Source organism: Plectropomus leopardus, chromosome 19 (assembly GCF_008729295.1).
Source record: "Plectropomus leopardus isolate mb chromosome 19, YSFRI_Pleo_2.0, whole genome shotgun sequence".
Lineage (NCBI taxonomy): Eukaryota > Metazoa > Chordata > Actinopteri > Perciformes > Serranidae > Plectropomus > Plectropomus leopardus.
This window is the reverse complement of record NC_056481.1, coordinates 25093916-25109548: the sequence shown is the minus strand read 5'-3', so window position 1 is coordinate 25109548 and position 15633 is coordinate 25093916. Positions and strand designations below refer to the sequence as shown.

The 15633-nt window shown below is 38.0% G+C and overlaps 1 protein-coding gene across 1 annotated transcript; it reads left to right on the top strand.

Annotated features, from left to right (window-relative positions):
* Positions 1–80: 80 nt before the first annotated feature.
* wdr45b (WD repeat domain 45B) lies at positions 81–14334 on the top strand. Its single transcript, XM_042508018.1, has 10 exons — positions 81–619; positions 1734–1808; positions 4128–4229; positions 5884–5971; positions 6414–6508; positions 8070–8260; positions 8353–8438; positions 9834–9935; positions 10110–10231; positions 11574–14334. The coding sequence occupies exons 1-10, from the start codon at positions 553–555 to the stop codon at positions 11678–11680; spliced, it is 1035 nt and encodes a 344-aa protein (XP_042363952.1). The 5' UTR covers positions 81–552; the 3' UTR covers positions 11681–14334.
* The last annotated feature ends 1299 nt before the right edge of the window (positions 14335–15633 follow it).

Below are 15633 nucleotides of genomic sequence, written 5' to 3'. Positions count from 1 at the left end.
CTGAAACTAGCTACATCGATTTCGTGTTTGCTTTAATCGTGGTGACATGCCACGTCACTAACCTCCAAACACTCTATAAATATTTTCTACTTAAATCTATTTTAAACGCTGGCAAATCTAATACACGGTAACAATAAAGTTACACTCACCAAATCTCTGTATTTACATGACGACAAACTATGATTCACAGGAAATCAAATCCTCGATAACGCCAACTGAAGTGGTAGTTCACTGATTAAAACCCGTCTTTGATCATCGATTGTCGCACGAGCATTGAGATACTTTTACTTTTGGTAATAAACCATTAATGAAGATCACAATTACATAATTCAGCTTTCAATATTTGCGCAAATATGTTAACGAAGTTCCCTGACAACTCCCCGTCGTGTTGACTGGTGTCAGCTCTTTCCAAGCAGGAACCAGCCTCAGTTGTTTTCCTACCCCCTGCCCAACAGCAGACTCCAGAGGAATGGTAGCCGGTTAGCTCTTCGGGCATCAGCTGTTGGATTAACTTGTTAACGTTATCTGACTTTGGGTTGTTCCGTTAAAATAATGAATTTACTACCATCTAATCCTCACGGGAATGGGCTCCTTTATGCTGGATTTAACCAGGATCATGGTAAGAAGCGGAGCTGTCGTGTTTTGGTTTTTTTTTTCAGGTGGAAATTGGCAGCGTCGTGGATGCTAAGCTAACGTTGCTAAACCGATATCTTTAAAGAACATAAATTAAGCATATCAGTATCTAACAACAATTTGAGGTGTCATGTGCTTGTAATAGTCAAGCGATGATGCTGCTGCGTGTCAGTCACTTGAGAAATAGTAACTTAAACGTTAAACTGAACGTTAATTTAATGTTAGCTTTAGCTGGCCAACTACGTCAGCTAGTCAGCTAACGTAGCTTTTTTTGTTTTTAGCCAACACAAAAGTCAGCTAATGTTTGGTCAGCGTGACAAAGCGTGTTAAACTAGACATAAACTGGCGGTCAAAGTTTTAGTACTTAAAGAAGAACAGTTTATAGACACTTGGTAATGTCGGTTAAAAGCTAACGTTTCTGTTAGCCGAATTCCCATCGACCATTATATGAGCGGTGCCTAGGTTAGCACAACGGCTAGCATTAGCTAGCTAGGTAATTTAACAGCTTGGCACTCTGAGTTTGACAGCTGTTACCTCGTAAATGGGACGATGTTTCTTTCACTACTCTTAAATCTTTTATTAAGTTGTCAGGTTTCAGAAGTAAAGATCGTTATCATATAATACATAGTAAAACTGAGCACCGTTAAATGTTCATCGCTCCACACCCACACACATTTACAAAGGCCGTAAAGTTTTCTTCGTAATTAATCTATCTTTACATTATTTTAATGAAATAACTGGTGTCAGCTAGCTTTCTCAGAGATGACAGTGGGGAAATGTTTCAAAGGTTAAGCGATCAAAGACCTCATATGATCTCTTGAAGAACTTGCTGTGACACACAGATAATGTCAACATGCAGTGTGCCAGTTTCACCTGAATTCCAGCACAGGTTAATTATTTGTTCCATGCTCTGTTTCAGCTCTGTGTCATATGTTAAAGGCTGCGTTTCTATCAATGCAGTACTATCTTCATGTTGTGTGTTGTCATTTCTGTTAAGTCTGAGGTGATTCCATTGCCTGATATGACAACTGATGCTGTTAAATGTTATGCTCCACTTAGTGATCAATACACAGATAGCTGATCTCTGTCTGTCTCTCCAGGATGCTTTGCCTGTGGAATGGAGAATGGATTTCGTGTGTACAACACAGATCCTCTTAAGGAGAAGGAGAAACAAGGTAACACCTCTAGTAAATAAATGTTTATAATAAGTGGAAAATCATTTTTCATGTGGTTTTGTTAGTGTGTATCAAGTTCCCTCAGCAGTGTTGCCAAGCTGCAACATCTCAGTAATTAGAGCATGATTATTATTCAAAAGGTAAACTTTTGGCAAGTTATAGTGTATGAATTGGCTTGATTTGTTGGTTACACCTCTGTAAATTGATTATCAATAAAGCCTTTGAACCTGGAGCGACGTCAATATTTGGGGGTTAGTTTTAGACACCTTTCACCACTATTTCAACATTTGAACCTTCAGCAAACCCGTAGCGTTCTTTTTTCATTTTTTAAAAAACTTATTTCAGATCATTTTCCTGTACTTTTTACTAATTTCTTGCTAAGTTGGGGGCAGATCTTCTTTCATTGCTCATTGCCTCCCATGTTTTTGAAAGAAATCAAGTCAGTTTGCTCAAGTTCCAACGGGTAGACCATTGGATTAAGGATTCACTTCCAGGGGACTAACAATGTTGGTGAATTTTGAATAATTTTATATTGCACCTGTAAGTAATTTAAGATGTTGCATCACTTAATTGTTAACTGGCGTTGTAGACTTGCAGAATTAAGCAACCAATTGAAGAAACCTGGATATAACCCCAGTTCTGTGACTACAAAGGTAGCCCTCTTACAACCAGTTCAGTTTTTAACAATAGCATTGCCTCTTAGAAGGCAGAACATGTACAAAATAGAAATATTGGTTATCTGCATGTTGCCTAGTTTCTGTCAGGACATGTGTAGCCCTCTATCAGGCTGGGCTATGGCCAAAAAATAGAGAAACAATTTTCAAATGCACCATTTACTTATAAACTAGGGCTGCAACCAACAATTGTTTTTTTTTTTAACCCATGATATGTCCATTGTTTTCTTGATTAATTGAATACAGTTCAGTCTATGAAATGCTGTAATATAATGAATAATGCCAGTTGTAATATCCCAGCGCCCAGTGCGGCGCCATGTCTTATTTTATCTGACCAACAATCTAAAAAGCAAAGATAATTAGGTCACAGTGACATAAAACAGAAAAGCAGCATGCTTTTGGGGCATTTGAGAAAGGAGAACAGTGGAAACATGGACATTTGAAAACTAAATAATGGATCAAATCAGTATTTTTTAACCCATTGAAACTTGGAGTGACAACAGTTTTTCTTGTGCTGCATTCAGACGCCTTTCACAAGCTGCGTGACCCTTTGAAACTGATTAAGTTGGCTTGTTTTGATAAGCAAAAAGGAAATGACCAACTTTGTAAGAACCAAAAATGCAATAAATTTTGCCTAAAAAATTGTTTTAAAAAGTAGGAGAGGATTATTAGAAAATATTATTCAGAAAATGATCATCCAAACAATTGGGGAAAATGTCCAGAAACTATATTTAAATTCATATTATGTTTATATTAAAAAAGTATGTTACAGAAAAAAATATATATTAATATATACACAGAACACTTTTTCAGTGCTTTTTCAAGGTCATTTTCTGGTCATTTTTAACTCTTTTTTTGTGCTTACTTTAAGGTAATTTACTTGTAACATTTTTTACTATTTCCTTTTGCTCTTTTTTTTAACCATGTCTCATTAAGTGTTGCTTTCCCCATATGTTTTTGAAAGAAACCGAACTAATTTGCTCAAGTTTCAAAGGGTTAATGTATGATTTTCAAGATTTTCTTGTGCTTATGAATGATTCAAATACCAGATGTACTGGGGTCGTACTTTAAGAATCCAGTCCATTTTTTAAACACAAATATCATGTAGGAAAAACATGCGGTAGACTTTTTGGCTTGCGACCACAGAATTATAGCCAGCCAACTGTGCTGCAGACAGGAAGATAGTATTGTGACAGAATTGAAACTTCTTAAACATAAATAAGAGGAAGTGTCCCCCCAACACACAGCACCATGACTTGCTCCAGAGTTACTTTTCTAACTTATTGGTTTGAGCTGATCAAGTACTCGTTCACAGGACCAAGTGTGGTCTTTTGTCTTTTTTTCTGTAATCCATGTGCAGTTCTCTGATGGCAGTCATTACAGGCCGTAGCAGTTCTCTCTCTTGCTGGCGTAATGTGCGCTGTACACTGAGGGAGGCCAGTCCCACTGTGGAATGCAGGGGATTTCTTGTCATTGTGGTCTGCTGTGGAGGGCAGAGCCATTAGAGATGAATAAGCAGTAGTGATGATAGTGCAAATGTTGCTTGAAGCAGAGTTTACAGTTGTGATCATAGTGACTGCATTATTTTCTTATAGTTAAGTTATTCTTATCACTGATGTTCACTACCAGCGTTGTTGACTTTCAGAGTTCCTGGAGGGCGGGGTCGGCCATGTGGAGATGCTGTTTAGGTGTAACTATTTAGCACTAGTGGGAGGAGGAAAGAAGCCAAAGTACCCAACTAACAAAGGTATGTTTTGTCTGCCAAAGTTAGCAGTGTTGATTGATTTTTTTTTTAAACAATTTCAGCAGTGTTGCTTGTATTGAAGTTATGCCAGGCCTCTGTGCTGTCAAATGATGACTCATAGTTTCATTTTCAGGATATCCGCAGACCATATAAAGTCTTAACTTAATTAACAGAAGTCAAAGACAAGAAGATAAGTCAGTACATTAACATGTTAGAAAAAGTTGAAATATTGTGTTAGTGCGTCAAAGGCCATGTTTAGAGGAGAACGACCCTAATATAAATGGAGAAGCCTGTCCTTTGCAAAAAAAGAATAGAGACTGGCATGCTCAGTGTGTCAAGTTAATAGCGTTAAAACAAGGTGCTCTGCTGTGGGTTTAATGTTTTTAAAAAAACCAAACTGTGCCGATAGAAACCAGCTTACCTAAACATTGCGTTTCAGCACAGTGGCGTTCATCGGGGCTGTACTGAAACGTGTTGGTGTTTTTTTTCTACTTTTCTTTCCTACTTATTCTTTTCCCTCCAGTACAAGAGTGCTTGTGACTGTTGCAAAAATCCACTCCACAGCGTCTAAGTAAGCTGGTTCTTTTTGGCCCCTTCTTTTCGAGCCTTTCCTCTATGTTTAAAAAAAAAAACAAATCATGTAAATATGACAGCATTGTGAGAGGGATCCTCATGTACACGCATTGCATGCAAGAGGTGCAGCCATGATGTCACAGTTCACTTAGGATCCACGCATATCAGTTTACACAGTGACAGAAGGGGTGGCATTTTCAAAAAAAGTGCACTCTGGAACCCCGTTTTAAAAGTTTGCATTATTAGGCCCGCAAAGCATCATTTTCGTGTGAACGAAACGCGAAACTACAACTAAAGTGTAAGGTTTCATGCCAGAATGGTTAACATGTAAATGGCCCCTAAAACTGGACTTTTAAAATACATGTCAGTCCAACTGAAATCGTACAAAGTGGAATTTCTCTAACTTGGACTAACACACCTAGGATTACCAGTTGGGGGCTGATTAACTCTTTCATGTATACGCCTAATCCAGACTTGAACCAGCCTAGGTGTTCTGCACATGCCTCATAGTTCCCATGCCGGGCTTTGAACTGGAAGTTGAACAGCATAAATTTATTTAGGGAGGCCAGGAAAAACAAAAGAAAGAAGGAGAGGAAAGACAAAACAAAGGTAAAAAGTAAAGCGTAGAGTACACACGACATGTACGAAACCTAAAAGTTAAACAGTTATCCGTGTTGTCATTGTTTTTCATGGTGTCATTGAAACACTGCATCACTTCTTTAGCATATGCACTCTGACATCTGCTAGCTACAGTATCCAGTAAGCTCGTAAGAGGCAAAAGTTTAGTATCAAAAACTAAAATGAATTTTAAGTTAATTTTTCATTGGGTAATTGTCCATGTATTTTCTGCTGCGCAGTCAAGTCTAGGCTGTGTTAATTTAATATACTATATCATCAGGAATTATTGTAACACTGTGCCAGAAAGTAATAAAAACAGAGTGATATAATGCCATAATTCAAGGTTATATCATCGTGACTAGTTTTCCATCATACTTATATAATTTGGCCGGTGTGATACTCTGATAAATTAAATATGCCCAGAACGACACTTTGCATGTTTTATTCTTGTTTTTTTGTACTCAAGTGATGATCTGGGATGACCTGAAGAAGAAGACAGTTATTGAGATTGAGTTCTCAACAGAAGTCAAAGCAGTGAAGCTTCGGCGTGACAGGTAAAAAGTATAAACATTTTTTTTTTTAAAAAGTACTTTGTAAAGCTGGTTTGTCTGTCCATGGATTGTCCTCTGTCATTCTGTTGGTTACATTTATTTAATTATTTGTGAGTCCTGCAAAATAAGTGTTGTGCAATAAATTAGTGAATGGATGAGAGGTTCCTGTTTAAGCACAACCTTACATCACTCCTCCTAAAATTTTTCTCAACTTAATCACTCAGCGTAACAGTGGTAATGACACGGGGATGCTCTGTGATGCAGTGAAAATGCAGGCATACTAACATTTTTCTTAGTATCTTATATTTCTTGGATTGATTCTGCCGTTCACTGTCATTTGAGTGGCCTCTGGTTTAATTATTGGAATTTTCAGATCAGTATTGTAAATGTTATTTGTCATTTAGTTCAAGTTTTAGCCTGTGTGTTGATTCTCCTTTGTTCTCAGGATTGTGGTGGTCCTGGACTCAATGATCAAAGTATTCACCTTTACCCACAACCCCCATCAGCTGCATGTGTTTGAGACCTGCTATAACCCCAAAGGTCAGTCCACCGCCAGTTTATAATCATCCTGTTCGGCTCTACATCCTCACTTGAAAGGGACCTGATATGCTTCCTGGTTCATACTTGTATTTTGGGTTTCTACTAGAACATTTTTACATGTTTTATTGTTCAAAAAACACTTACTTTTTGTCAGGTCTGCCCGAATATACCTGTAATCACCCTCTCTCTGAAACACTCAATTTTCAAGTTTGTCTCTTTAAGTCCTCCTACCCAAAAAAGCCCAGTCTGCTCTGATTGGTCAGCTTTTCCGTGTCTTCCACAACTGCACTCTCTGCACTGTCATGCAGCGAGGAAATTACTGTAACATAGAATAGCAGCACTTTCTATCCTGACAAATTGCCAATATAAGCTTTTAAACACAACTTGACACATTGTGGCAGGAATGTGGTCTGAAATTAGGGAGATGTTAAAAACGTCTGCTTTTGATATGACAATTTTCCCCCATGTTAGCATGTAGCTACATGTAGCGGTGTACTTGAAGTAATAAAAACAGTGTGATATAATGCCATAATTCAAGGTTATATCATCGGGACTAGAATGACTGTATAAAGTGGCACTTTCTTAAGTGAAAAATCAATAAAGTTTTCTAAACACAACTTGACATGTTTCAGCCGGACTATGACCCAAAATCAGGGAGTAATTAACAACATCTGCAACTAAGATTACACTTTTCACTGATGTCAGAATGTAGCTGCATGTAACAGTGTACTTAGAGGTGGGAAACGACTGTAAAGGAGTATAGGATATTGGCACTTCTACCATGAAATATAACCAATAAAAACTTCTGAAACAAAATCCTTACATTTGGAATATGTGTTAAAATCTGGGAGAAATTAACAACACCAGCTACTAAGATTAAAGATTTCACTAATGTTAGCATCTATCTTACATAGCAGTGTACTTGCAGCCCAGGAATGACTGTACCGGAAAATAGCGGCACTCTTCACCATGGAAAAACACCAGTGAAGTTTTCCAAATGCAACTGAACATGTTTCAGCAGGAATGTGATTCGAAACTGGGGAGAAATTAACATCAGCAACCATGATTACACATTTTCTTGTTTAGCATGTAGCTACATGTAGCAGTGTATATAATTTCAAGACTTGCAGTAGCCTGTTGCGTGCCTGGAGCAGATGACCATATAGGGAAATGTGTCGAGCCGATAGAGGTTGTTGCTCACAGGGATTACTTTTACAAACATTAACCTCATTATTTGATACTTTGGCTGTGTTTAATATGAACATCTGACATTGTAACATTATAAATATGACAGAAAATAAGGAAAAGTACAATAGGTCCCCTTTAATTTCTTGAATCAAACAGACTCTTATGCAGGTTCAGCAAACGTGTAGCATGTTTTAAACCCGCAGAAAATTATTTTTTGGACGTTGTGGTTCAAATCTAGTCCCCAAACTTCTAAAGCTTTTTATTTAATGAATCAGTAAAAATGTGACACATGATAAGAAAAGCACTAAAACAATAAAATACAGATAGTCATTGTGCACATTGTAACCAACCCTTTCCCTCTTTCTCGCCTCAGGTCTGTGTGTGCTGTGTCCCAACAGCAACAACTCCCTGCTGGCGTTCCCTGGGACTCACTCGGGCCATGTGCAGATAGTGGACCTGGCCAACACAGAGAAGCCCCCAGTTGATATCCCTGCCCATGAGGGCGCTCTGTGCTGCATCGCTCTCAATCTGCAGGGCACAAGAATAGCTACAGCGTCTGAGAAAGTAAGCCAAGCTCAGGCTGAAGTGAATTGAAATTTTCAGTAGTTGTTGCGTTTGTTGCTGTCTTGTGACTAATCCATGTTGTGTTTTCATAGGGGACTCTTATTAGAATTTTCGACACATCTGCTGGTCAGCTCATACAGGAGCTACGGCGAGGCTCTCAGGCAGCTAACATTTATTGGTAAGCACTGTGCAATAATACTGTTCACATTTTTACATATTTGTCCAGAGGAGAGGCAGCAGTGAAACCGGCACCATTAATTTCTGTCCACTAAAAGTGGGGTTTTTTGCCACTGACCAGCTCAGATTTGTTGTTAAAAGAGTCTGACAACATTATGTAAGGGATCTCGACAGAAATTGACCTTTTTGTCAAAGACTAAGATACTTTTTCTTAAATCTGAAACAGCCTCAAAATTTACATCAATAAACCCACTAGAGATTGTTGAAATAAAGAGTAATTTTAGCATGTATAGAGCCAGCACAGTGTAACGTTCAATTGGATTAATTATGTTTTTTTCTTCAACTAAACCGGAGTTGTTTATTGTTGGAACAGTGGAAAGACCAACCAAGACAGCTTTAGTTAATTTTATTTTGTTGCTGTCGACTTTGAATTAAGTGTGTTTCACTGTATTAAAATGACTGTTATTGACTGTATTTAAATGGAGTCTGGTGGGTTTGGCAATAGCAATTTTGGGGCAGTTTTTAAACAAAAAGGCTTTCACTCTTTAACAGAAAGGTATATCTGTGTAGGGAACCACCTAAAATAACGATCTGAGCTTGTCAGTGGCAAAAACAGGCACTTTTAGTGGATGTAAATTGACCGTGCAAACATGCCTGGAGTGATGACATTGCAGCCTGTTTTGCCACTGCTGGCTTCAGGCCCTCTCACTCAGTTACTGGATCAATTTCAACTGCTTTTCTCAATTGTCACTTAGACACAAAAAATAATGGAAACCAGGGGCCATGTTAAAAATTACAGAAGTTACCCTTTATGTCATGGTCCACATATTGCTTAAATAAACACCCATTCAGTTTTATATGCTTTCATCAGCTCCACTTTTTAGTGGATTAACCCTTTGAAACCTGAGAAAATTGGCTTGCTTTCTTTCAAAAACACATTAGGTTAGTTCAGCGTTACAAGAAAATTAGCAAAAAAGACGAAATGTAAAAAGCGAACAAGAAGTAAAAAAAAATATATATATATATATGTAGATAAAATAGTTCATAATAATTCTAATAATATAATTGTAAATATTGTTTAATGGACATTTTTACCCATTTAAACTATCTTCTAATAATTTTCTCAACATAATGCACCATGTTTAAAATAGCATCAATATTGTATCTCGACTTATGTATTGTGATATTATCGTATTGAGTGGCCCTAGTTATTCCGTAATTTTTACAGAAAGTGTGTTCAGACTTTCATAATAAAAGCAAGCAGTTTCACTGTGTCAAGAAAAGCTGGCTGCTAAATGTCTGCTTTGATCTGAATGGGTCATGTTCCCATGACTGATCTCATGAAAGCTTTTAGTTGGCTTGCTCTCATTATTTCCATCTGCTTTGTCATGCGCAGCATTAATTTCAACCAGGATGCTTCCCTCATCTGCGTGTCCAGTGACCACGGCACAGTGCACATCTTTGCTGCAGAGGATCCCAAAAGGAACAAACAGTCAAGGTGAGAGATGCAAGATTGTTTGGATGTCGAACCTGTCCTTTGCATAATAATGAATCCAGCACTTTTGCTTGATTAAGATGAACACAAGAAACTAAATGTTGGTATTAAAAAGTGAATTTGACCATCGTCCAGCCCGTGTCCTGATTGATTGATTGTGTGTCCTTCTCTCTGCAGTTTGGCATCAGCCAGCTTTCTTCCCAAATACTTCAGCTCCAAGTGGAGCTTCTCCAAGTTCCAGGTCCCCTCAGGCTCTCCCTGTGTGTGTGCCTTTGGAACAGAGCCCAACGCTGTCATAGGTGAGTTCAGGTCACAGTATGCAGCTTTTCAAGACACAGCACGGTCTCATCTCAACTTATACCCTTTTCCATCCAAATTAGCATGTATATGACATTTCTTTTAACATGGAAAGTGGAGAGTTCACCTTTCTGTTTTTTTTTCTGGGGTGTCCCATTCAGTGTCACAAATGCACCGGAAAACAGGCCAGTGATAATGTTACAACTTTTACTTCTTTTTCAACATCATGCACTTATTTCGCCTTTCTTTCAAACTCAGTGCTGACTAATAAGGAGCAATCTTTAAGCGCTCCTTGAGTGAAGATGGGCAGAATTTGTGGTGGTGCATCATTGATTGTGCCGGAAAAGGGGCGAAAGTTAGCATGTTTATCAGGGTGCCATGCTTCCATCACTGCACTTCAGAGCTGAAGCCGATGAATACCCTTGACTACTGTGGAGTCATTTGTCTCGAGAGTGAATGCCGATTGTAACTGCTCAAAAAGCCAGATTTAAGTGCATGTTAGTGTTTCGTTAAGGTTTTTTCCAGTGGGAAACAGGCTTTTGCGATCAGACCCACAAGGTGACTTGTCAGTTGTATTGTCAGGATTATCAGGACTGCTGCAGGTCATGAAATCTACACCAGTGATACTCAATTTACAGCCCAGAGGGACAAATCTGCCCCCCCCCCCCTCAAATAAATTGAATTTACACCAGAAATTGTTTTTCTACTTTTAGTATATATAAGGTGACAGAGTACATAAAACAGCATCAATATAGAGCTTGTTTTTTTTTTTAAAAAAAAAAAAAGGTGGAGGATCCCCACACCCCTCGACCAAGGTCCCGGCTAAGCCCCTAATGCCCTAAAATCCAAGAAATGTCCTGTAATAGTAGGACGGTCCTTAAATCCTAAAAAATGAACTAAAATCCTGGAACCATGTAAAAGACTGCAGCGGCTGGCCCCTGGCCTCCTGTCTTTTTGCAGAAGTGGCGCCCACACAGAGCAAGTTTAGTATTCCTGATTTGTAGTCTATTTCATGTGATTTGCCTGACAGAACTGAATTTTGAGGAGGGGGACACTAAAGACTTTGGTTTTCTGTTTTGGGCAAAGTGAACCTGTCACTACTCAGTCGAGGCCTTCAAATCCAAACTTGTAGTCTGATTGCTGAGGATCCAACATTGTATTTGTTCCAGAGGAGGCACTGAGAGAAGATGTAGATTAGTGACAGTCATCTTGAGGTCATCCAAAAACATGGCTTAACTTATTTGACTACATGATACAACAACAGAATTGACAGGGTTTCTCTGTCTGGCCCGAGTTTTCTGACTGACTGTGTTCCACTCTCGTTTCTCTTCCTCCACTCTGCAGCTATTTGTGCTGACGGCAGCTACTACAAGTTCCTGTTCAACCAGAAAGGGGAGTGTTCCAGAGACGTGTACGCCCAGTTCCTGGAGATGACTGATGAGAAGATATGACCTTTGACCGATCTTAAAGACTTGCTATGACACAGTCTGTTTTTTTTCCTCTCTTTACTTCTTTTTTTATTTTGGAGGGGCGGTCCCACGCTGCACTTCTCCTTCTCTTGACGGACTCTGTAAAAGAGCATCAGATAAAGGGAGGACAAAGTAAGATAAGCACAGACTTTGGGGGAAACCCTCACAGCAAGGACGGACGCACCAACAGGGATACAGACTTTTGTCTCTCAGACTCCTGATGTCTCCAGACAGAGGGACACGGATGTCGACTTGACTCCCGAAACCAAACACTAGAAAAAAAGAGGGAAAGATATTTTTCTGAAAGGACAACATGCCGCTTTTTAAGACGTCTTCCGGGGAATTTACAAAGGATGGCTATTTTTAATCACATAGATGATTCTAATAGTTAGACAGATTGAAAATATTGAGATTCTTGTCAACTAACACCACCTAACCTAACCATAGGGAGTGCCTCGAGAGACTGGAGAGAATCTGTATGTGTGCACATACTATTGTTGTCATATATACATACGTGTTTGTGTATATACCAATGTACCATATTAGGTGTTTACAAAGCAGAATCAGAACGTGGTAACTGATCCTGCATTGTGAAGCATCATCTTAGTATTACTAGATTTTCTTATACTCACTGTATAAACACAATGCGCCAGACTGAACTTCTAACTACATAAGGTCTGTACAGAAAAATAGTAGCAGGAAAAATGATTAACATGTATTTTTGTTTCCCTCATCCCTCCTTTTTTTCATACATTGTGCAATATGTTTTCCCAAACAGCTTTTTGTTAAGATCTTGTGAAAGTTAAGTGTTTTTTCTACCTGACCAGGAAAGCTTAAAGGAATAGTTTGACATCTATCTGGAAGTACAGGTATTTGTTTTCTTGATTTCTTGATTTTTAGATGAGAAGTCGGCTTGGTCGATATGTAGTATTTTATAACTTCATAACTTCCTAAAATTACATGGGGGTATATGGTATATGACGGTATAAGTGTTAGGTGCAAACACCCCCTACCCGACTGCGAGTGCACTACTTACTTTCAGCTTTTCAGACAAAAAAAATACACAATAGAAACACACAAAATGTGAAAAAAGTAATATTCTCACACCGATTTTCCTTTTTAAACAGAGAAATACACGTACACCTTTTGAATTCAACTTTCTCTGGGTTTCAGAAGACTGACGAGGGTCTTGAGCCTCTTCAACTCATCATAAAACACTTCATCACAACACTCAACAGCAACAAAATAAACTCACCCAAAAGGTCTTGGTTAATCTTGCTAGTAATCTAGTTAGTAAATCCACTGTTCCAACCAGCTCCAGATTGGTCGAAATAAATCCTTTATTCACCAAGTTAGATGTAAAAAACATGCTGTTATTCCCCACGGTCTCTCTGCTGGCCATCGGCTGTTTACAGTCCTGTAACTTCTCCCTCCACCACTAGGTGTTTTTGTGTCTTTGAGATCAGCTGCCTGTTACACCAGTAGAGATAGAAGACTCAACTCTGGTGGTGTGTGCTGTCCACTACATACAATGAGTTTAATAGAAAGAGAAATACTCATATTTATGGTAACATTGAAAAACATACCTTAGGGATTCCTAAATACTGTGGTATATTGTAATACTGTGATACCGCCTAAGCCTAATAAGAAGATTAATTGGTGTAGATCTTCTCATCTAACTTTCAGTGAAGTGAATCAAAGTATTTCCCGATAAATGCTGAACTGTTTCTTCAAGAGTTAGTAAAACTGTTTGTTCCTACATGAACAAGAATGCATAAGAGCCAAAAACACACACGATTTCCATCTTCAATAACAAAAATCCAATTAGATCGAATGAGATTGATTTTTCAATACCACACCTTTGATCAACTGTAATAATCTAAATATTTTAAACTTAAGACCACACTTCATGTTTAATGTTACAGCTCATTCACAGCCACAGCTGTATGGTACCTTTTTGTTTAAACCCAGACACGTTCATCTTGTGTCAGTGTATCTCCGTAAACTGCTTCACCACGGCCCTAACAGCATAGATAAATACAGCTAATGCTTATCAGGGACTCTGAAGTGCTTTGTTGAAGCCTGTGGCCATAAACAGGAAATCAGTTCAGTGTGGATCCACCACACCTGTGTTAATGTATAATTAATTATTACTTTTTTTCAAGTCATGTTGATTGACAGCATTTTTTTGTTGATTCAGTGCAAAAAAACACATTTCATTTGTGTTGCTTTCTGCATCAGATTGTACATTTGCAGGTGTCACTCTGTTAAACATACACAGCGCTTGGCGGTCACTGACCCACAGGAGGGACGCCGCACAAACTGAAAAGCCAACTTGTGTCTGACACACTCAGAATGATTGTAAAAACCTGCATATGAATTTGTGAATAAAATTTAACATCTGCTTTTACAGTTAAACTTTATGGGCTGTTTCATGGCAGTTGTACTGTGGAAAGCAAGTGGAGCCCTCTGCTGTATTGAAGAACAGTTGGATTCATCATACAGTGTTGGACTTTTGGGCCCCATAAACATTTTAGAGGGTCTTAAAGTCTAGCTGAAATTATATATGTTTTCTTGTAGTCTGTGATTTTATTTTCATCCTTCACTATGACACCATGTCAGACTACGATTTAAAAGTTTTGTCCTGTCTTGGTCGACAGCGGGCAATGTTAAAAAAACATAAATACATTTTGAGAATAAAGTCAGAATATCACATGAATGAAGTCGTAAACTCATAGTATTATGAGAATAAAGTCATAGTTTTACGAGAAAAAAAGTAAATTTATGAGAATAAACTTAAAATATTCTGAGAATGAAGTCATAATGTTATGAGAAAATTGTATTTTATGAGAAGAACCACACCTGCCACAGTGTGTGTAAAATTACGACTTTATTCTCGTAATATTCCATATTATTCTCATAAAATTATGACTTTTTCTTGTAAAATTAAAAATTCTTTTTTACCTCTTACAATTATGACTTTTTTTTCTCAAAAAAATAACAACTTTATTCTCTTAAAATCACAAGTTTATTTTTATAAAAATTTCCTTTTTTCTCGTAAGACTACAACTTTGTCCTTGTAATATTACGACTTTTTCTGGTAAAATTACTACTTCTTTCTTGCGAAATCATGATTTTATTCTCAAAATATTACCAGATTATTTTCATAAAACTTTTACTTCTTTCTTTGTAAAACTACTTTATCCTCGTAATATTACGAGTTTATTCTATTAATATTACCATTTGTCTTCCCTCCAAATATTATGATTTTTTTCTGTAGTAATATTACTTTATTCTTGAAGTCTCAAATCTTTTTTTTTCCTCAGTGTAGCCCGAAAACTCCCTTGTAACAGAGCCGTTTCAGAGATAATTGTAATTATCTCTCCATAATAATAATTCTAGTGCACTACGTTGTACTAGTGCACTAGCATAAAATTAAAGGGCTCTGCGTTGTACCATAGACTGGCAACATTACAAGTGTGATCCCGACCAATCATCGTATGCTGTCGTCATGACGTCATCTGCGCTCATCGCGACCGTGCGCGAGTTCATAGGTCGTCGGAGAGGCGGGTCAAGTCATGGTTACATCTGAAGAGCTGTGTGATGCTAATGGTGTTGTGCTCAGAAAAGAAAGAGAAAAAAAATTAAAAATGACTGTGGACCTGTCCCTATGTGTCACGAAGAAGAAAATTTAGGCTGTATGTGCTTCAAATACAACTCGAGGTGAGAATGTGATAACATGTCAAGAAAATTAGCTCAATTGGCCGTTGTGTAAGTTAGCTAAGCTAGCTTCATGACATGAAAATAAAAGGTTCCCTGAGGGAAAGAAGGGGGGAATTGTATAACGTCACCCTGGTAAAATAAAGATACAAAGGTTTGTTTTAATATCAGTTGGTTTTCACAATCATTACTGAAATTAAGAAAACTGTAAGTAC

What these genes read in the sequence shown, in the direction of transcription:
- wdr45b (XM_042508018.1), top strand. Translation starts at nt 553, where the DNA reads ATGAATTTACTACCATCTAATCCTCACGGGAATGGGCTCCTTTATGCT. An exon ending in AAAGTACCCAACTAACAAAG is followed by an intron (nt 4,230 to 5,883) that starts GTATGTTTTGTC and finishes TTTGTACTCAAG; the next exon opens with TGATGATCTGGGATGACCTG. An exon ending in TAGCTACAGCGTCTGAGAAA is followed by an intron (nt 8,261 to 8,352) that starts GTAAGCCAAGCT and finishes GTGTTTTCATAG; the next exon opens with GGGACTCTTATTAGAATTTT.